A 23,858-nucleotide genomic window follows, 5' to 3' on the forward strand; every position below is an offset into this window, starting at 1 on the left:
CTTCTCTTCCACTGCACAGATAGAGGAGGTCATTCACAAAGACCAAGAGGGCCAGAGGGCAGCACAGAATCCAATTTAGTGCATCCGCGCACCTCCATCCGTGCAAGTGCGCCCAGATTTCCGTTAACTGGCATGGGTCCACAGGACAAGATGTTGGCAACTGTGGAGCAGTGGATCTTTACACTGACTGGTGGAAGGTGTTCAGAGGAGTGAGGGCGTTTTATGCCAAATGCAAAATAGGCACCTCGTGTCGTCTTTTTTGGTGGAGTGGTGCAGAAACAAGATTTCATTTTGCAGAAAGAAATTCTTTCAATGAAATTCAGAGATGGAGAGTGCACACTTTGCCTAAGGGCGCAAAGCCTGCTCACTTCACAAACACACTTGTAGTTTGCATGGATTGGGAGCTGTTGGAGAAAGGGTCTCATCCTGCACGTTTAATGGGACGTACTTTGCACATTCCAGCCACACCTCCCAACGTTTAGATTTTGCCGTGCGTGCACAAGAAAGGTGCGTGGTTACACTAAACAGCGTTTATAAAGGAGCAAAGGTTTGTATAGGAATGGAACAGAGTTAGGGCAGAGGGAGCCCATACCTCGTACAGTACAGAGTAGGTGTACTGATGCACTCAGTTTTGCAGAGCAGTGCAAAAACTACATTTTCTTTTTGCAGAGCAAGGCTATTGTAAACAGGAGGATAGACTGCATTTAGGGTGATTCCCTAAGTGACTAATAGCTGCAACAGCTTGGGGAGAGTCCTTGACTTCAAAGCTGTGTGCAGGAAAGGCTAAACTCAGTTATAAAGCATAGATCATGTTAAAATTCAGACTGAATTCATGTTTATATTTCGCGCAGGACTGGCCAGAAGACTTTGACGTGAGTTGCTCAGCTTAACATGCATTGCAATGTGTGGAACTAACATTCCCTGTTTTGTAGTACAGAGTACAGCATGAAGCAGCTAGAAAAGCATTAATAATATATTTGGCGAGTGCAGAGGATCAATGTCTTTTTGTTTGCACTCAGAGTAATGTCACGAAACACTTCTCACACAAAAAAGTGGCACGTAATTAAAAGCGGTCCAGATGTCCCCTTCAGCCTCATGATTAATCTAAACCATAAAGGGGACTAAACAGAGCAGTACTTTAGGAGAAAAGTTTAATCCAATGTATGGAGTGGTTCTAAAGTAATGGGGGGTTTAGCAATTCTTGATCATCCGAGGGCTGGGAATATGCAGTCCTATGTCGTCTGCCTGAACCCACGTCTGACGCCAATACTTTCAACTGAGTAGTGCAAAAAGCATCTTTTTGTTTTGTCCTTGCAAATTTATGTTTTGTAACATTTCTGATCCATACTTTTTGTTCACACTTTGGTAGTGCCTATGGTGCACTTGTACATATGGTTAATTGATTCTTATTTAAACATGTGAATACAATTGTCTTTTATGTATTTATTTGTTGGAAATATTGATGATTGTAATCAATTAGCCAATATTTAATCGCGCCTGATTAGTACTGTGAATTTATTTAATTGGTTAATGCCTAATCATGTGATTCATATATGGTATTACACTTTGATTTTATGAAGACATTGTTAATGGATACACTTAGCTAATACTGTGTCATGTGATTACAATGTTTGATTTCATTGGCATCCGTGTGTGTAATCTGGTTATGTATGCTTTTTATGTTGAGCTGAAGTGTGGTTTATGAAATCAGAGAACTGATTGGTATAAAGAGTAAATCAATTTTGTTAGATTAAAAAACATCACACATAAAAAACAACAGACTATAGCAACTTTGGAAACTAGACAGTAAAAGATCTCAGCACCTTCAATAAACCTTACATTACGGAACCGTATGGCAGAGGAACGGTAAAGGATTTAACCATTGGTGGCCACCGGTATTAGTAATACTAATTATTACAGGGGATTAAAGCATTTGTCGTTCCTTCACTCTTCTGATTTATGAGCTTCTGAATATGTTTGAGTCTAAAGGACTCAGACCACCTATTATCATTTTGGGGATCGCAAAACCTAATCGGATCAATACATGTGATGTAGAGCTCCTAATGACGATCATTAACCATTTAACCACGGTCAGTCCACTGTCATTCTGCAATAGCGGAAGGACCGAACGTGGTACCTAGCAAGAAGGGTAAGATGAAATGGTAGCTGCTAACAGCTAAGGGTTAAAATTAAGAAGCGGATCTCTATACCAAAGAGCTTACAGTCTAAACTGGTAATAGGACAAAGAGTCCTAGAATGGACTGCAGGATTAATCTATACACCTATTCTTGAAGTTTAACAATGAAGTTGTGACAAGTGATAAGGATTAAAACTGAATGATGAACTTTACCACTGTATGACAGAGGAGGATGTTAACGATTGCAGTCTAGTACCCCCACCACAAGCTGACAACTATCAAAATTACACGTGAGAGTAAATGTATTTTGTGAGCCTGCAATGCAGGAAAATTTATTGCAGGGTTTGTTTTTAACATGCTGCAGAAATCAGCGACCATATGGCTTCCATTCTCCATATGCCCAGAGCCCATTTTATGCCACCTAAAAGCAAAACCATCATCAGGTGGGTTTCAGAGCCAGTACATGGCCTGGTGAAGGCATACTAATGTGGTTCACTGCAGTGTAGGTTTTTAAAGCGATTATACAGTATAATAAATTATAGTTTAAACAGATTCACGTGTTCTTTAATTGTATTTTTATTTTTTTTTACATATTTTTTAAATGTTCATATTTTTAAACAATATCTTTTATCTTTCCTGCCTTATTTTCGTTAGCTAGTATGTTCATGTAATATTGAGCACAGGTTTTTTTTTCTTTAAAAAGTGTTTCCCTAACACACGTTTTCCAAGTCACAGGTGAAGTACTTACCTGTGGATCTGTTACAATGTATCAGGCAGCAATGAATACACCTGTGCTCCAGCAAGGTGATATGGAAAACATGCCCTGTTAGGGCTCTCTGAGCATCAGGTTTGTGAAACACTGGCTTAAAGTATATTTTAAACTCTTCATTATAATATTTTTATGAGTAGAACTATTTTGGCTAAACCCAGCATCCCATGTGAGTGTTCAATGTGGTACTCCTCAGTCTATTGGTACCTCTGAATTTCCTTTATCCATACCATAGGAGCCAACTTTTTAGAAAAAATGATTAGGGGTGCTCAAATTACCCCATATAATTTAAATGCATAGACATGGCTAGTGGCCGTGGAAGCAGAAATATTGGGGGTACTCCAGCACCCAAAGAGCCATACTATCAGCCACATGAATTAGCGAAAAGATCTATAAGTGGCTCTGGTAAGAACTCAGGGCCTGATTCATTAAGGATCTTAAATGAAGAGGTATCTTATTTCAGTCTCCTGGACAAAACCATGTTACAATGCAAGGGGTGCAAACTACTTTTCTATTTTGCACATAAGTTAAATACTGACTGTTTTTTCATGTAGCACACAAATACTTGATAGCTTATAGACACTGAAATTTAAAGTTGATATTTGTGTGCTGCATGAAAAAACAGTCAGTATTTAACTTATGTGCAAAACGGAAAACTAGTTTGCACCCCTTGCATTGTAACATGGTTTTGTCTAGGAGACTGAAATAAGATACCTATTCCTTTAAGATCCTTAATGAATCAGGCCCTAAGTTTGGTTTTGAAAACTTTTTTTTTATTGATGCCGAGTTTTATTGTAAGCAGGGAATTTAATCACAATGACTGCTGAGAATGCCAAACTCATTTTCTAGGCAGGTGTAACTCATGTCTTTTGAGGCTGCCAATGTTATCCTCTAAAACATTTTCTATTATATTTCAATCGTTCACCCTCTAACCCCCCCTCCTCCCCCCGCAGCTCCGTGACTGTTTGTACAGACTACAAAGAAATATTTGAATAGGAAACATTCTCTTCCTGTATATTAAATACACCGAAGCTCAGTCTGACAATCTGTTTTATTTCCCTGCATTTGCTCTTTATAAGACTTTGTCATGCACACTTCTGGGAACAGTGCTCTGTTGTCGTACATACTGAATAGATGCTCGTCTAGCATGCTACATAATTGCGCGTCGGGTGCCTTGACATAACATATCCTTCAGTAGACAGAGGCGTAAGGTATAGAATTTCATTGCAGTTCTATTTATATATGTACATTCTAGATATTTGGCACAAAGGATAAATAAAAATCCGTTTAGCAGCTTTATATTCCATCTCTGGAACGGTGGCCCAGCTGGGCGCGTTTCACATTAAAACTTTGAAATTCTTTTTTTTTTTACTTTCTCAAGTTTTCGGCATGCACGGTCTTTGTTTACGCAAAGCCCTCTGGTTTTCTTGTTTCTGTAGTCAGAATGATGACCTGTTCCTTGTGTCCGTCGTTGGAACAGTTTGACACTGCGTTGGCTACTTGGCAAAACTTTCTGAGTAGGATTTGTCTGAGCAAAAGGTAAACCCAGGGGTCCAGTATTTGGTTGAGCGAGGCCAGGCGGACGGCGGTTAAGAAGGAATTACAGTCTTTCTGTAGCTCAGGGTCTTTTGCTGCCAATGTCGGCCCACAGCGATCGAGTGAGGTGTGATTGAAGATCATCTTTAGCATAAGCACCTGGAGAAAGATAAAGAAACAGACATTTTTTAGCTTAATAATGTGGTTAAAAGAAAAAACATTTAATATATTAGTGAATAATGAAATGTGATATTATAGAATATGATATCACATATTAGAGCATTAGTCCTACTTGCCCACTCTCCTAGGAATATCCGGGAGACTCAAGAATTTCAGATAGATCTCCCAGATTCCCGAGAGGTGGGAAGAATGGGGGCCTCCGTGACGTGAATCGCATCATTTTTGGTCCACCCCATGTAATTGTAGGATCTGCATACAATGAGGTGCCCTTTACGCTCAGATGCAGGCTTAAATGTTTTGATCAAAATATGAACCAATATCTCATGTTTTCATTTTGCTAGATACACAAGTTTACTTGTCCACAAGAGGACAAGTAAAGACAACAGCTGCCTTTTTGTTTTCAATACATATAGGACATTTATATTACCAAGCAGCCGGTACCATGTATGATAGGGGACTAAACAAGTAGGGGCCTATTTCTTCTCTTACATTGTTTAAAAATATTTCCTTGTGTTGTCTTGGCACATGTCTATCAGGCCTATTTAAGGACTTTTTGGGAGGTGAGTGCATCTGACTTTACCTGCATTTTAATGGTGTTTGAAGCATATTACTCGGTGCAGGACCTGCATACAATGAGGTGCCCTTGATGCTGGGATGCAGGCTTAAATGTTTTGATCAAAATATGAACCAATACCTCATGTTTTCATTTTGCTAGATACACACAGATATGCAGCGTTGAGGACAAGCGCCGACAACAACTTTTTGTTTTGTATACAAAATGACGCAGGGACCCCCTCCACACCCGCAACTAGTGGGTGTGGGGAAAAAGTAGTCATGTATGGTATTAGTGACTTCTGCTAGAGTTAAAAGGACTCAAATCTAAAAAAATGAATTATTCTTAGGGGAATGTATATGGCATAAAGGGCCAGCGCTTCCATTAGGCAGTTTTCCAAGGTGTCAATGCTTAGGGACACCGGACACTATAATCGTCCTGATCGGCCAAAGCGAAGGCTGGCAATATAAGTAAGCGTCCGAAGAGGCGTATCTGTACATGTGATCGCCTCCAAGCCCCCTCCCCAAAATGAAATACACCCCTGCATCGCTGCTGTGAACCGAGGCTGTCTTGTTAAATCAGAAGGGGGAAGTGGAGGGGCTCATTTTTTTTACAAGAAAAATGCTCCGACGCCGAGAACTTTTGCACAATTGGAGATATCTGTAGATTTGAAATAAAAACGCATCTAAATTCATTTGTCTATTATACAATAATCCTTGTAGTGTGTGTATATATATATATAATTATTATCACCATTTATTTATATAGCGCCACTAATTCCGCAGCGCTGTACAGAGAACTCACTCACATCAGTCCCTGCCCCATTGGAGCTTACAGTCTAAATTCCCTAAAACACACACACACTAGGGTCAATTTAGTTAGCAGCCAATTAACCTACCAGTATGTTTTTGGAGTGTTGGAGGAAACCGGAGCACCCGGAGGAAACCCACGCAAACACGGGGAGAACATACAAACTCCTCACAGATAAGACCATGGTCGGGAATCGAACTCATGACGCCAGTGCTGAGAGGCAGAAGTGCTAACCACTGAGCCACCGTGCTGCCTAAAAAGTATATACTTTTAATTATTGTATATTTACTAGCTTAGTCGTGCTGTGAGTATTTCATAATTGTTTTGCCTATAAATGTACCTGTCAGTCTGTTTTACACCTCTAACATGATACAGCCTGATTACAGTCCTAATTGCAGTCATAAAACCATGCGGTTGCCAACTGTACCCGACTTCCAGATGCTGTGCCAGGTTTTAGTGATTGGAAATGTCCCTGTCTTTAATTATTGACCAAAAATTCCTCTATTTCTTCTTCTCAGATGGAATTCTTACCATTTATTTTCTGGGCTTAATAAGTTGATACTTATTGAAGAGGAATATTCAAAATTAAAAAAAAAGTATGTTTACTCCAGTTAAGCAAATAGGACATAGTGAGGATTGTATCGCTGAAGGTTTCTGGACGCGGTGTAACGTGAGATGTGATTAGAGGCTGCAAAGTGTTTTAGAATGTTTTTTTACCTTATGATGAAACTTGGATCATTATGTGTTGTTTTGTTGTATGTGAACCATAATGACTTTTATTTTACCTGTTGTATAGTAACGACACCATATAAAGGATAGTAACATTTTGAGAGGGAGCTCCTGTTTCTCCGTCACAATGGGTAACAGGGGCAAACGCAGGACTTGCAGAGAGGGGTTTGCCAGTGGGCGTGACCAGCAAGCTTCGGGTGTGGCTACAATTTTATAAGCGCTTGGCTGCTCTCCAACTCTTCCTATTTCCATCATATACAGGGGCAATGCTGTCTGCACTACTGTTAGGTGCACACAGCTGTCGCTTTTCGATCAGAGCTGTATGAAGCGGGACATACCTCCCAACTGTCCCTACAGTCAGGACAAAGTCCTGATTGAGTGTGTCAGACCAGTTGACAGACTGTCCTGCTCTCTCCTACCTGTTCTTGCTGCTTTCAATACTTGTTGGGGAGAGATGGCTGTGAACAGTGCAGACAGAAACGATCTGCACACAAGCTGCAAAGTGGCTGGTCCTGGGGCAGGGTCCAGCCACCTCAAGCATACAGTACCCCAGGCTGGGAAGGGGGGTTTCCAGGCACACAGTTTGCCTATGGGTAAGATTAGGTTAATCTGGAGAGAACGGGAGAATACACCCATCTATTAATGAATTTCAGATGAGAAAGTTCATTAAGAATTCTCTGATTGGCTGTGAAATGATAGGATAGGGCGATCTTCACGCTCCTATAATGTCTGCCTTGAAGAAGGATTAAGCGAAACGCGCGTCGGTGGCATGTCTGTGGTTTTGTGAAAGAGTCTGAATAATATGTAAGATTCCTCGTTAAACGAGAGATACATACTTCATATAGGGACCCAATAAGCTTGATTGATTATAACTTCAGCTGACAACTTTGAATGAATCTCTCACTGATTGTAATACAGAGCTCGATATCCAGTAAGCGGAGTCAGGCTGGGCTGGGGGGCAGGGAGCATCTGCCCCGCGGGCCGGTCCCACGGTGGGCTACCTTGGGCTGTGTCACTGGGCCACCTGCATTTTTGTTTTATTGTAAAATGTTCCTAATAAGCTGCTGAATTGAGTCTTGTCCCCTGGGCTAAAATTTTCCATCTCTCCCCTGCCAGTAAGACACATAAAACAAGTAAACACGTGGATAAATAATGACTTCTGAATTATGAGCATATGAAGATGTTCTGTGTTAGATCTGAAGAAGAATTAGGTTACAAAAATGGCTAAATGACAAGAATAATGTGGAATAGTCAGCAAAATCTACGAATTTGATATTGTGATGTTCCTGGAAATGCTTATTTGGCTATATACTGAAAATCATAACCACAGAATCTGTTTTAATCGCTAAATTCTACTTCTGACAACTTTTACTGTCTAACTTTATATCATTTTTATATATCGCTGCTTTAACACTTATCTCAGTTGACTCACACATATGTGTATAGTTTTAATGATTTACTAATAAAAGTCACATTTTATAAACAGTACAGGTAGTACTTTCACATACAATGACTCTTCTTTTCTCTCCTTTTTGAATGTAGACATATTAGTCTTGAGGAAAGACATCTTCCCCTAGGTATAAGTATCAACTAATAGTGATACTTTGATCATTTAAGATTAAATATTGTCACAATGATATTGGAGATATCTTTACTAAGCTTGTTCTGGAAGAAATCATCATAATTAGACTGGTGCCGTATTTTCTTTTTCTTCTTTATTTCTAACCCTTTTATGTATTAATGTTTTAGAATGTTGCCAACTACGAAATATCATTGTTGAGAAATATACGTTAAAAACCGGACTTTGCCCCTCCCTCTTTATGTCATAAATCTCTTATTTAAATGATCTGCTAGGATAGGCCGAAGTCCCTATGACACAGACGTCATGTGATCATTTAGAGCATTCTCCTGTCCCTACATTGGCTGTTCACACTATAATCACCCCCCCCACCCCAATTTTTACCCAGGTAAATTATAAGCCCCAACCCCAACCTGCACAGCCAGTCCCCCAATTCACACTACCCCACCCCAATCTACCCAATCACGCCCACTTTCTGGTGAACCACACCCACTTTCCAACCAGCCATGCCCACTTTTTATCCCTGGAAGCCCCACCCCTTTCGGGATCCATGCATCTGGACTGTACCACTGAAACACGGGACAGATGGGTGGTATGCTCTTATTAATACTTATAGCTGCCCAGAAAATGACCAACTACATGTAGAAATGAGTGAATAGAGAAGAAACCAAACCAGTCTGACAAACAGTAAATGTAACATGTTCAGTTATATGTTGTCTGCACAGAGATCTGTTTAAGATACAGTTGTGTTTAGGTGACAGATACTATATAACCCCCTAAGAGCAAGTGGTATCACCCTGTAGGTATACGCCATGACAGTGAAGGGCAATGCCCACTCACCATCAGCGCACTTTTTTTGCAGAGGTAAAAGGAAGAACGCTCTGATCACTTAGAAACAAACCTCTGTGTAAATCTTTTCTCCCCGTTCGGGCAATGCGCCAACATATGATAATGTCGCAGATTATCCAGCGCAAATAATAGAGGGAGACCGAGGATGGGGAGGCTCTATAAGAGCCTCAATATCCCCTGTCTTGGCTTCTACAGAAACAGGGGTACTCTCGTGTGAAAAAATGGGAGTCCCCTCTTTAAACAGTGATACACCCCCAATATGTATATTGTCTGCGGTCACTTGTGATCACAGGTAATTTAGCCACTACTCTACAGAAAATAAAAGAGACAGTATACATACAAATATGCATAACAAAAACTCTGTTATATACCCAATATCCAAACTTGGATTTATATATAAAAAAAAACATTTTTCCGCTATTTCACACATTGGGAAACTATTGTGTAACCCTGTTTTGGGTTATAAAGACAAAGTCTGAAAAAAACACAATACAATTTCTGCACTGCACAGAGAAATGAGTCATGTTGATTTTGGAATGTGACAAGCACAAAAATGCTCAAATATGCAACTGGTTTAATCATGTTTACTTTTGACTAATTATTAGCTTTTTCTGACCCCCTCACTCATCGGGGAAATGTGCAAATATCTTGTATGATGAAGGAACCAGCGGGGAATTCTAAAAAAAATATTGGCGGTCAACAAACATCAATGTATACCACCCAAAAGGTCTGTGCCCGGCAGCGGGACAGGGGAGTGGCACGTTGCAAAGGCTGTTTGCCCCAGAGTGCTGGCTAGTGCTAAAAAGCACTAGGTGGCCCATTACATACCCCCTTCTCCCAACATTCCTACCCAGGGGACAAATATGTACCTGGGCAGGACAATGCCCTAATTCGGGACTGTCCCACTGAAATCAGATAAGTTGGGAGCTATGCCAATGTTCAGTGGAGCAGTGCATGTGTGTTTAAAAGAATAAATTACAAAAATAAATAAATGAATGTTAAAAATAAATTAAGAAAGAAAAATAAATAAATGTGTGTATATGAATATTGTTATTTATTATAAACCAAACAAACAAACTTGTATATAATACTGAATATTCCACCCATTACTGTAAATTATTTCAAATATTTTTTTGATATCATGCTTTTACAAGGAACAACTCTTTGGGGTAAATGTTTCAAGCTGCAGTTTTGAAACATACATGCTTACATCGAGTTCCTCTCTGCAGAGCAATAAATCATTTTTATGTGCCGAAGCTTGTACAAGTTACATAGAATTCTGGTGACAGGTCAGATATACTTGTGTGATTATATGGAGTCGTTCTGTAATATGTTTACAAAATGTGTCACTACAGAAGAATAGTGTTTGCTTCCATCGTACAAAATAAACCACAAAATAATAGTACAAACACTACAGGTTTAGAAATAACACAAAAAAAATCAAACCTTTATTCTGCGTATATAATATAATATACAATGACAATACAAATAATATATGTACTTAGGATAATGTACCTTTTACTCTTAGTAATAAGGATATTTCAAGTCAAAAAGGGTAAAATGTATCAGCGGGTTTGAAAAAGTGTAGATGTTGCCTATAGCAACCAATCAGGATCTAGTTATCATTTATTTAGTACATTCTACAGAATGACAGCTAGAATCTGATTGGTTGCTACAGGCAACATCTACACTTTTTCAAACCCGCTGATACATTTAACCCTTTTTGACTTGAAATATCCTTATTACTAAGAGTAAAAGGTACATTATCCTAAGTACATATATTATTTGTATTGTCATTGTATATTATATTATATACGCAGAATAAAGGTTTGATTTTTTTGTGTATTTTCTAAACCTGTAGTGTTTGTACTATTATTTTGTGGTTTATTTTGTACGATGGAAGCAAACACTATTCTTCTGTAGTGACACATTTTGTAAACATATTACAGAACGACTCCATATAATCACACAAGTATATCTGACCTGTCACCAGAGTTCTATGTAACTTGTACAAGCTTCGGCACATAAAAATGATTTATTGCTCTGCAGAGAAGAACTCGATGTAAGCATGTATGGGAACAGCATTTCTGTCTGACCCTGCTTCATATCACATCTGTGCGCGATACAATGTTGATCTGAGATTTTATCCCCATTGAGGAGATTTGGAAGAATAATCGCTAGTATTAAAGGCTAACTCCAATTTTTAGAGCCTTCTCCGTTAGGGGATTAAGGGCCTCGTGCAGGATGTTACAGTTCTACAAGTGCCAGCATGACCTGGCAGCCGTGGGCATGCTGGCACTAGTAGTACTACAAACGCTAGCATACCCATACACTTTAAGGTGGATAGGGTATGATGAGATCAATATTGGCCCATGGACAAAAGATTGTCTTTCACTTGAATTTTACTTAACCCAACACCCAGCAGTGCGGGATTATCCTTGGTGCTATCACATTGGGCTGGTTTATCCTAGGGGGGGGGGGCAGCTTTTTGTTTGTGTGCCCGACTCCTCTGCTAATTGGCCCATGTCTGGTTGTTACTATGGCAGGGGGGCCTACTGCTGGCATCTGCATTTTTTGGGGGGGGCCCAATACTTATTTATCCCCCAGATTGTGCCCATACCCGGTCTAGGCTGGCAGCACTAGTTACGGTTTGGCTTTTAGATGGGTAACAGGTGGAGGGGGGCTATATTTTTTATTTCTTCCCCCGGGATCTCCCTGAAGCCAAGGAGGAAAAGTTGAGAAGTATGACATAAAGGCGCTCTGTAGATGTGTTCATCTATTACTTAAATAACATGCACCCCAACATGTCTGTCCCTGGCAGAGGGCGTGGCCACGGTACAATGGGGGTGTGGCCATAACATACCCCTGTGCTGGACAGTGGGACAGAGCCCTAAAATCAGAACTGTCCCGCTGAAGTCGGGGGAGTTGGAAGTATGATATACTGTCACTACAGGAAATATAAAACAAAATGGGATTTAAGATTTGCTTTAAAATGAAACACTTTTTCGTTTTGTTCACAGATACGTACTCACACTTCATCACACTACTTATAGACTAAACACAAAAGCATGGCTTACAATACCAGACAGCAATAACATAGCATAGAAACCCAATAGACAAGTCAAGGAAGGCGTTTTATACATACGGAACTATATCGGACCCAATTTTCTCAGGAAAGTCTCAATTCCCATTGCCAAAATGACTCATTATGAAAGGAGGGTGGTCTGGTATGAAATGGGTGGGTGGGTTGACGTCTGGTGGGGTTAGACACAGACACGGCCAAGTTTGGTCTGGTTTTTATATTGGGAATGTTGAAACATAAACCTATATTCCAGACCCGGGATGAATCAGAGGTACAAAAGGATTTAATTCTCAAAAATATGAAAGTGTGAGTTCAGAGAGTACTATGGTGAGTGTACGTTGTACTGTTTCAATATCCACTATAACTCATTCACTCAGTTCTGCTGTACTATCTGCACGTTTGTTTGAATCCTGCATTACGTCTCCCAAGAGAACTATGACCTTTGAGGCAGCTTTTCCCTTTTCACCTTACGTAATATCTTCAGGCTGGAACGTTCTTTGTAGAGCTGGGGATTTCATCCCAGCACACGGCCCCTCTCCTCGGATGTCACTGGAATGTATTTAAATATTTGCCCACAGCGCCCCAGTAAGATCACACGATTGTGTCCTTCATAAAATAACTTTCAAAGTAAATATTGAAGTTTTAAAAACTTCCCAAACCCCATATAACAATGTCATAAAAAGCTGTATATTTTTTTAAAAAGGCTGCAGATTAAGTAAAGGGAGTGTGTAGTTTAGGACGTCGTCTTACCTCCCAATGATCCCAAAAGGGGCTGCTCCCACCTCCCTCCTCTCTCTTAATAAACATCCTTGAATTACCATAAATTGTCACATGCACAGAGGCATCTCGCGCCATGTCGAGCGAGGATATATCTCCTAACTTCCTGTAAATCGGGACTAACACGCGGAATCAGGGGATGGCAGGGAAGTCCGCTCATATCGAAGCTGTCCCACCTGAATCGGGATAAGGGTACTTATTAGCCTGGATCCTAACACTGCAACCCATTGATTTAAACACCACAGTCGGAAACATTTTTCCAGTCCTCCAGCCTTTGTGCCTCATACCTCAGAGGCATCACTAACTCCGAGGGACTTGGTTACATTCTCAGGGATATTGGTTCAGCCCATAAAATGGCTGCTTCCACTGTAGGCATGCCACATGTTCACTAGCCAGTTGTTTTGTGTGTGTTGCTTGGATGGGATCAAATGCATTTTATAGACACAGTAAAGCATTACTTCTTGGATAATTGTGCGTAAAGGAGAACTCCGCCCGTAACCGAAAATTCACTTTTGGTGGAACTCAAGTAAGTTAAACAATAATACTAATAATACTTATCTGGGGTCTGGTGCTTCTCCCAATCCAGGGGAATCCTCAGAGGCGAAACTAGAAAGTTGTGGGCCCCGATGCAGGGAGGAGGGGTCCCCGACGCTCTGCATCTGCCATGCAGCGGGCCCCATTATCTCCATGGGTTCCGGTGCACGGTACCTGCCGCACCAATGGTAGTTCCGCCACTGGGACCCCTGATTTCTATAAGAGTTCACCAACGCGGTCCTTTGCGCATTCTGCGTTGGGAGTGTTCTCAATGCCCCTCCCCCATTAACACGTCCCAGGTGAGTAACATTCTGTATTATTGTTTAACTTAATAAGCCCAGTTATCCTATCAGCATGTAAGCACATGTGTTGCTGATTTTAAAGAGCACAATCTATCATTTAAAGCAAGTTGCTATTTGACAGGAGGCAATGAAGAGTAAGCTCATTATTTAATTTCTGACATAGTAATGTCTTGTCACATAAATCTGCTGAGATGATCTTATTGGATACTTGTACTGAATCCTGTTTAGAAAATAGACATGAAGTTGTTGTACAGAACTTAAACTCTCCTCTTACAGGAACATGCGGCATCTCAGACTCAGTCACGATAACAGCCTATGAATAAGTTATGAGTTAAAAGTATGTCAGAGAGTGAATTACTTAAAAGCAGGAATTCCTTCTGGTTTAAAGGGAATCTCTTGTCCTCTGTAAATATTTCCTTCCAGCGGGATTTAAACATCAGAAAGTAGCGCTGTCTGGCTTTTACACAAATTGGTGCACAGATAACTGAAAATATAAGCAACCAATGCAGTACTGATGTCAATTTACATGGCAATCTAAAAATAGCACTTTCCAAGGGGGAAAATACTACCAAAAAATGTCCTGTAACTCACAGTGACGAGATTGAAACCATCATGTTTGAGGTACGGTTTAAAAAATGAAAGCAAATCTCTGATTGGTTGGTTACTGTGGGTTACAGCACCTCTGTACTGCAGTTACCTGCGCAGGAATTTTTTTTATAAATATCTCACAATGAACCTTAGGAAAAAATGCCTTCATTGTGTGCCTCGTGCCTCAGTGAGCTCCCTGAATGTTAGGTAATTGATAAGCGGCATTTGCCAGGGATCTTCTACGTTGAATAAGATTGTGGTCTCTTTGTCTAAGTATTTCCTACCTGTCTGTATGTCCCACCCAACTTTCCTATGACCCGTTCATTTCACCTTCATAGTGCATACTTCCTAACTGTCCTGATTTAGGTGGGACAGTCCCTATTTTAGGGGACTGTGCCATCATCCCCTGAGATAAAAGGTTGCAGAGGGGACATTTTTAGAGCCAATTAGAGGGACTCCGGGTTTGCACCAGCTCAGAGCTGCTGGTCTTTGGGTCTCCTCCTGTATACATTTAATGGGACGTGCTGTGAGCTTTGATGTTGCTCTTCAGCAGAGAATACATTCTCAGGCACATAGAGCCTGATTATCCAATAGGCTGACTAGGCTGCAGCCTAGGGCGTGAGACTTTTGGAGAGTGCAACATTTTTTGGGTCGCAAAATTGTGGCAGGGAGAGGTATAAACTGAAATTCATTTTAAAATATAACAGAACAGTTGTTCGTCAAAGTAAAAAAAAAAACATGAAAGAAAAATGTAATGAGGTTTAATCTAAACATATTCCCATTGGTAAGTGCTGAAGACAATGAGTCACCCTCGATGGGCACTAAGCGAGTAGAAGAGACAAGGATGGAGACAGACACAGGTGTGACAAGCGCCCTCCACACTATCACCTTCAGTAGTGCTCATTCATCCCCCCATTCTGTCATACAGATCTGATTTTAATTTAAAAAAAACTGAGTGACATAGATTGCCTTGTATAGTTACTAAACTGCGGGTTTGAAAAAGTGGAGATGTTGCCTATAGCAACCAATCAGATTCTAATTATGATTTATTTACTACATTCTACACAATGACAGCTGGAATCTGATTGGTTGCTATAGGCAACATCTCCACTTTTTCAAAGCCCCAGTTTAGTAAATATACCCCCAAATATTAGAATAGTTAGATGGACTGTGTGCCAGGTGATGTAATTATCAGATGTGACTGGATACTTTGCAGACAGTATAAAAAGCACTTTTCTATACAGTGTGGTAATAACAAACTAGGATAACCCCAAAATCACTCTGCAATTCATCCAGTTTAAAAAGAAACGGGAGCGAACTCTATGTGATATCTGTAAATGCTCAACTTCTGCAACTCAATCTGTCAATTACAATAAACCAAAGTCTTTGATACATATCAGGAAAAAACTTTCTTCATGTCAATATAAGTGCTGAATTAACAGAATACAGTATCAGTGTTGCCATGAAAGACTGGTTATTTCAGTGTAACACTGTGCTATAGAGGAGTCATTTATAGGTTGTAAAAAGCACTCTGTTCCTTCTTGTACTGAGCCTGAACAAAGAGCCTAAGTGATGGTAAATGGCTCATTTAATGTAGTCTGTAACAATCAGTGATCAGTTCTCCACAGGCAGTAACTGTTTACTGAGTCACAGTCTGCTAGGCTGGAGGATTAATGCAGAAGGCGCTGATATAGGCAATGGGGGGTAAATAGCTCAATTACTTGGAGTGATACCTGTCAATCACTTGTGACAAGATGCAAGCAGTGCAGTGTGCCTAGGTGCACTAAAAGCAAAACAGATGGAAGCAACCTGTAGCTCTCCGGGTGTTGTGGAACTACAAGTCCCAGCATGACACAGCACCTGGAGAGGTACAAGGTTGCTAATACTTATGCAAGGATGAAATCAGCCTACCAGCAGTGGTGACCAGCAGACAATCAGCACACACATGATGCCCATGAGCTGGATCATGGTCTCCATCGTAATCCTCTCCCACTGTTTGCTGAGCTGGGAGGATGAGGTCCGGTTCTTGCACCGGCTCACCAGAGCTTTTATGGTCGCCAGGTTGCAGGTGAAGGTGGTGGCCAGGGACAGGAGACCCAGACAGGCAAAAGTGGCTGCAAAGACGATGTTTCTGGGAGTCTTGTGATCTGTGCTGATGAAGCACCAGGTGCCCGGCCACTGAATGCTGTACTGCCCCAGTCCAACCACGGGCATCAGGGCAAAGCTCAGAACTGCCCCCCAGATGGACAGCAGCACTGTAATGGTGGCTTTGGTCCTCATGTTGCTGCTGTACCAGTGGGGAGACCTGATGGCCAGTGTCCTCTCAATGGCCATGGCGCTGCCAATGAACAAGGGGCACAGCCCAAACATGGCCATGCAGAGCCCAAAGAAAGTGCACAGGTGCCCAGAGGAGTCCACCCGGCTCCACTGCCGGTTGGCCAGGTAGACTGAGATGACAATGGGGCTGGTGAGGAGCTGCCCCGTGAAGTCAGTGAGTGCCAGGGATCCAATGCACAGCAGAAAGGATTGTTTCCTTTTACTCTCCTTCTTCCTGTAGGACTTGTAGATCAGGGACATGGCCAGTGCGTTGCCCACCAGCCCAGTGATCATCATGGACAAGGGGAAAGCCACAGACACGGAGCCCCCACACTCCTCCGCCCCGGTGAGGTTACCCCGGCTCCTCTCTCTCAGCACGTTGGACATGTTGGGGTCCCACATGCTCCCAGAGGTGTAATTGCTACAAGGGTCCGGGGCGCGCTCCATGCTGGGTCCGGGGCTGCTCCAGGCGCAGCGCTCTTCTCCCACTCATGTCTGTAGCAGGACACCTGCTGCAGTGCCACTGCCTGGGGGTGCACAGCCCTTTATAAGCAGCAGGGGGCGTCACCCACTGACGCGTCACATTCATTCATCTTGCAGAAGACACAAAGTGGGCACTCAGAGCATTGGCATCAGCGTGTGGCCATCAGCTTGGCACTGAGAGAGAGAGGAGCAGAGGAAGGCAGGACGTGGATGACAGAGGCAAAGAAGGTTTTGCAATAGTCTCTGTGTATTTGTGAATAGCTTTAAAGTCAAGGACTGAAGTATCCAAACTGGATCTAAAGTATAGATTTGTATGGATAAACTCCTCCTTTATCTCTCGTAGTGTCTGACAACTAAATGTGTAACACCCATGTTACATAGCGCCCTGCCTTATTACAGTATAATAATTAACAGTAGCCACATATTAGTAGTCAAGGGCTGGGTGGCAGGGGGGCATCTGCTCATGGTCATGTTCGAAAGTGGATACCTTGGACTGGGCCATCGGGCTACCTGCATTTGTTTTCCATTAAAATGTTTTTAATAATTTGCTGAACTTAGTCTCCCCCCCCCCCCTAAAATTTGCCACAGCCAGCCCCTGATAATAGTTTAAGAGGGAAAGTAGCATATTATTTAACTGTCTCCACCTTAAAATGATGCCACCACTGAATATGTGAGTATAAACTAATGCAAATATTTGTGGTTTAGGAATACAAATTGTATCTATTACATGTTTCATATTATTTTAGAGATTCTGTTACTCCTATATTAATATTGCTAGTGCGCCACCTAGTGTCCCAACTTGTTCATCACTTTTGTCTGTCTGAAGCGAACGAAAAGATTTCGTCAAAAAAATAACTTTGATAATGTAAAACTTGTCAGTTTGCAAAGAGTCCATAAAAAACCTGCTATTTTGAAACATAAAGCAATACGATATAAAAAAAAATAATAAAATCATTGTCCATATGCCCATAGATTGTAAGCTTGCGAGCAGGGTTCTCTTACCTCTCTGTCTGTATGTATTACCCAGTATTGTTTTATTAATGTTTGTTCCCAATTGTAAAGCGCTACGGAAATTTGCTGGCGCTATATAAATAAATGTTGATGATGATGTTGATGATGATGATGATTGGAGTTAGACCGTAGTATTATGCACTACACATTACAGCCAAGAGTTAATATGAATATATTTGTACACGTTCCCTCCCTGAACATAGCAAAACAAATGCAACGTTTTGAAAAGAGGGGGTTCATTGTCGCAGGTGTCATAAGATTGGTTGTGAGCCCCTCATGGTAATAGCACAACAGATCGTAAAATGCACATTACCCACTAAAAAAAATAATTGTTGCTTCTGCTGAAAAAAATTGCTAAATATTGAGTTTTCTAACCTATCAACCTGTAAGCTAGAGGTTTAATCTGAAGTATCATGTGAGTGTGAAAAAACTATTCGTCTGAACTGTCCTCTTCCAACTCCCCTTGTAATACATCCAGACACATCTGTTGTTGTTTTTCTACTCTGTTCCAACAATGCTGCAAAACAGATAATACGAGAGCTCTAGAGCTGATGCTACAAATGCTTTATTTCAACCATAAGCAGCAGCAGAAACGTTAATAACAATGTTTGCAAATCACCTTATTATAATCTGCAGAAGCTCTAGTGGGACAGGGGCTGATGCGAATGATTAAATATTCTCTTAAAAGCGCTGCGTAATATTTTAGCGCTATGTAAATAAAAATTAAAAGTTAATGATCTGCCACGAGATGCACAAGTAGAAAGAGACAACATTTATGACCATCTAGTCAGCTGTCTCTTCTACCAGTGCATCCCATCCTTTCTTTCCGCCGGCGAAGCACACTTTTCATTCCAGCTGCCGATCCCTCTGATAGTAAGGATGAACAAACACATGCTGTAGGATCACTACTATGTACAAGTGTGATGATACCCCGGACCGCTGTGGATCGGTAAAAGTAATTAGTCGCTTTAATCGAACCCTCTTACTAGAGCATAAAATAATATTTTCTGCTCTGCCGAGGAGGAAAGCATTTTCCTAGTGTCTCCAAATAAGATTTACAGTTCATCGCAGTTTGTAGGACATTACTGGTGGACTGGTATGGGATCTAGTATCTTGCCTACTGTGGCTCTCAGATAAGCTTTTATTCACTGTTTATTTCATATGTGTTTGTGTGGTTTTGGCACTAGAACATTCAACAATACATTCCTCTGCAAGAGGCATCCTGGCCACAGTTATTACAGCTGGAAACGCTGCAGGTGCCCTGGAAGGCTGCCATGTTGTTGTAAGAGGCGGTGATGTCATAGAGAGCTCCAAGTAGAGACAGGCAAGTTCACACACACATATGTCCCAGCATACCCTACCAGCTCCAATCGAGGGGGGGTTCGTAGTGCCTGGAAACCCCCCTCCAACCCTGGGGCACTGTATAATTGAGGTGGCTGGACCCTGCTCCCGCTTCACACGGCTCTGCTTGAAAAGGGAGAGCTGCGTGCACCTAACAGTAGTGCACGCATCATTGCCCATGTATATTATAAGGATAGGAAGAGTTGGAGAGCAGCCAAGCACTGTCTAATATTATAGCCACGCTCCCATGCCTTGTTGGTCACGCCCACTGGTGGCGTGGTGTGGAAACCCCCCTCTACAAATCCTGTGTTTGCCCCTGCAGCTATCAGCTGACAAAGCATGCTGGGACTGGTAGTTTCACAACCCCTGGAGAGCCACAGGTTATCCAGGTCTGATATTTAGTATGTGTGTGTTTCTACACAGTAACCCACACATTTCCGTTTCTATTTTTTCCATTATGTAATTTGTACTTTCGCTGTTGATTTTACAATCTCCTCAGACAGTAAACATGAACCGAGAAGTGAAAATAACCACCGTCCGTTCATTCGTGTAAACATTTCACTAGAGATACTGTTTACTGCGTCCTTCCCCGTGCCAGGCTCTGCCGGCGGCTCCTATTGTGAGCAGCTGAAATGTCCTTCAGCCTTGTCTGAAAAGGACAACACAATAGTGACTGCAGGTAGATGAAGTACAGGGCTTAGACACAGATGGAGACAGACGTTTCTTGGCCTGAACCGGTACTCTAGGAACTTGTGATATCACTGAAGCATGAGGCATTGTGGGTCATTGATGTCACTGGTTTCTAGTGAGTTGATTGGCTGCATTCTCGTGACAAAATGGCTGCATGGAGTGTAGCCGATGGGTGCACATATAATAAAAACAACAGACAAAAATACCCCTAAAGCCTTACCCGCTTTCTATTCAATTAACATATACCGGCGGAGCTGGCTCTTAGTGACGCAACTTGCGTTATCAGGCTCCACCCCCTACTAAGGAAAGCCATGATTCTCATATTTAATAGAAGGGAGCGGAGGCACAATGATATCACCATGCCAAGTCGCCAAGTATAGTATTCTGCCATTGTTGGACCCTTTCAAAGCCTTTACATGTGGTCCCTGGTTAATTATTCATTACAGAATAAATGTGGATTATTATTTGCTTGAAAGCTACAATGCCTAACACCTCCAGTATAATATCATACTCATGGCCAGGATAGTGTAATATGTGGTATTATACAGTTTCATATTAAGCACACCTTAAGTCTAAAAAGTAAATTTTTTTGGTGGTCTTTTAAGGTCTTTAAATTAGTTACATGTGGAATTATGATGCTATTTAAAACAGTCTTTGCTGTACATTTCTGTAAATAAAAGTGATACGTTTTTAATGATAACACTGAAGAGTGACTGATAACTGTACAATGCAGAGATCAGGTAATGAATGTGCTTACAGTCATTACTCACTGTCTACATTAGACGTGACCTTAAGATTAGTGACATCTATGAAAACATGTTACACATAATTAAATTTAGATCAATCTTTATGACGTGTTCTGCCAGTCTGACAACAAAGAAATAAAGACTGAAATTTATGACAAATCATGGTCACATAACAGGGATATAATATATGGAAACAAAGGGTAAAGTCCCACTAGATCTATCAATTAATGTAATTGTTCATGTTGACCCCAGATGTTAAAGTTATATAATATTGGTAATATCCTATCAGTTTATTTTAATAATTTTTTATAGTCAGGGAGAGGTGCTCCCACAATAGAAATTCACGGAAGAGAGAGCGAGTGTTACATTGTGGCACACAAACACTAAGCAGTCTGAATTGTATTACATATAATTAGAATAGTTTTAAAAAACGCAACTTTATTTCTCTATATTAAATTGTGGACTTATATTATCTCAACAACGAGAGTGTTTCAGCGATTTTAATTAAAATATGCAATGTGTAGTGAGTTAAAAGCCGTACTTTGTGAGTAATATTATTATTATTATAGTACCTTGTAATATGCTCTCAAGATAAAGATCAGTGTGGGCTAATTATAGCTGTAGTGGGAACCTTGGTAATTATTGATTAAAAAGCTGTTGTGCTCTTGGATCATTAAGTTATTGGATATTTGTGGAGTGTTGTGTTAGTGTTTTAGCAGATTAATCCCAAACTAGACTGGACCAACAGTGAACCACAACTGTTTTTCATAAGTAACGAATCTCTAGGTTATAAGTAGTTAGCAGTAGGCAATTAAGAACAAACAGAGTAATTAAACAAAGCTAGGTATTACAGCAAGCTTATAATCTACAAGTTAACCCGTGCATGATACTCATGCATTCTAGTCAAATCAAGCTACTTAAGGTGTTAAAAAGGTTCTTGTCATGCATTTGGGGCTAGGCCAGGCCTCCTCAGGGGAAGAGCGTTACTTCCCAACGTAAGCGCCCTTTTTTAACGTGGTTTTGTCCACATGTCACCACCTCATCATTCTTCTCCATCACCTCATCCTTCATCTACATCGCCACATCCTTAATCTCCATCGTCTTACTGTTCTATAACCTCTCGATACACAATGTTTCTGCTAAACACCTTATCGCTGTGCTCAATCAGTCTTCCTTGAAGGGCAGTATTCATAACCTGCACTTTCACATCAGTGCTTCTCCGTACTCGTGAAAATGCGACATACAATTGTCCATGACCAAACACAGGCTCTGGTAAATAAATACCCACACAGTCAAGAGTTTGAGCCCTCAACTGGTAAATTTAGCCTTTACTACCCCTCCCACGGGGGGAAGGGGGGATGATGGAAGTTAACTGACTTCACTATTATAATTTTTTTGTCAAATAATGTCAGTATACCAAATTTCAGGTCAATTGGATGAGCCCTTTCTGAGAAAATAGTTTTTTCCACACACACACACACGCCGCTAGGCTTATATATATTAGATAAGAAAAATAAGTTTAATTCATAGGGTCAAGTGCCATATTGGTCATATTGCAATGGGAAAAAGTGCTGTGTGAGGTTACATGATCCAGCCACACAACAAGGCTAGTTTGGAGGTCAGTAGGTTGAGAATAGAAAAAGGAATGAATTTTAGTTTTGCGTGAACTGTGTAGAGTGTCGGTGATTGGGTAGAAAACTTTAGGCAGGTTAACAATGTGGTTTGGGAATTTGATAAACTAGTCTAAAGTGCAGTTTTCAGGGACCACTTGAAGGTTTGGAGACTGGGGGAAAGTCTTGAGGGAATAAACTGAGTGCGTTCTAAAGTCCTTTAACCGGGAACGGGTGCAGTTTTGTTAATTCAGTATAACAACCAATGTAGGGACTGGGAGAGGAGCAGGAGTAGAAGAACGTTTTGCAAGGAAACTAATTTTACCTACAGTTTGAAAATAGTTTCTAAGGGTGAAAGTTTGGATAAGGGAACACCTATAAGAAGGGAATTTCTATAGTCCGTACAGGAGACTACAAGTGTATGAATTACAGTGTTTGCAGTCTATTGCGAGAGATGTGTGCATATTCTGGAGATGTTTCTTAGATGAATGTAGCAGGATTTGGAGACAGGTTAGATTTGGAGAACAAAAGGACATTTTTGAGTTAAGGATATCAACTAAGCAATAGGTCTTGCGAAGAAGAGATTATTGTTGTGTCATCAACAGAAATAAAGATGTCAGGTAAATGTCTTCTGTTGGCTGGTGGGAAAATTATTAGCGGTTTGTTGAAGGAACCGGAATGGATAGATAAATTTGGGTGTCATTTACATAGAGTCAATACTGAAAAATAAAGGTGTCTGTTAGTTTGTCCAGAGAGGTATTATAGAGAATGGGATCAAATGAAGAGAAGGTACCAGAGGAGGTAGGAAAGGAATTGGCCAGATTGTTGCTCAGGGAAGATTACACCATTTAATAACATCTTCTCAATCTGGTCCTTGATGTAGGAAGCAAGACCTTGAGCAGTAATGGAGAATGTTGTAATGCCATAGAGGTATGGTAAACATGATGGGGTTTGATAGGAACTATAAACAAAAGGAACAATTGAGAAATAAAATGAGCAGTCAGTGAGGCAACGGATGAAGCAGATGAAGATCATTAATTGTAGTCCTCAGATGTTGAATGTTTGGCCATATAGAACCAACAGCTGATTTAGGAGATCCAGCAGCCGATTCCGATTGGTTCTGCTGTTAATGCTGCTTTAATGTAAATTGGCTTCTGACAAAATTAACCCTGGTGTATGTCCGTGTGGTAGGGAATACAGGGGACAGGGACTGATGTGAAGGATTGCCTGTTCTCT

The 23,858-nt window shown here is 41.0% G+C and overlaps 1 protein-coding gene across 1 annotated transcript; it reads right to left on the reverse strand.

Annotated features, from left to right (window-relative positions):
• Positions 1 to 3,939: 3,939 nt before the first annotated feature.
• PTGER3 (prostaglandin E receptor 3) lies at positions 3,940 to 17,502 on the reverse strand. The gene is made up of 2 exons (XM_075181903.1): positions 16,337 to 17,502; positions 3,940 to 4,601 (listed from the first exon to the last, which is right to left on the reverse strand). The coding sequence occupies exons 1-2, from the start codon at positions 17,186 to 17,188 to the stop codon at positions 4,311 to 4,313; spliced, it is 1,143 nt and encodes a 380-aa protein (XP_075038004.1). The 5' UTR covers positions 17,189 to 17,502; the 3' UTR covers positions 3,940 to 4,310.
• Between the last annotated feature and the right edge of the window lie 6,356 nt (positions 17,503 to 23,858).

This window comes from Mixophyes fleayi, chromosome 8, assembly GCF_038048845.1.
Source record: "Mixophyes fleayi isolate aMixFle1 chromosome 8, aMixFle1.hap1, whole genome shotgun sequence".
Taxonomy (NCBI): domain Eukaryota; kingdom Metazoa; phylum Chordata; class Amphibia; order Anura; family Limnodynastidae; genus Mixophyes; species Mixophyes fleayi.

Excerpts from the sequence above, each read along its gene's own strand:
- PTGER3 (XM_075181903.1), bottom strand. The coding sequence starts at position 17,188 with ATGGAGCGCGCCCCGGACCCTTGTAGCAATTACACCTCTGGGAGCATG. Across the intron at positions 4,602-16,336 it reads TCTGCTGGTCACCACTGCTG|GTGCTTATGCTAAAGATGAT; the intron begins GTAGGCTGATTT and ends ATCTTTCTCCAG.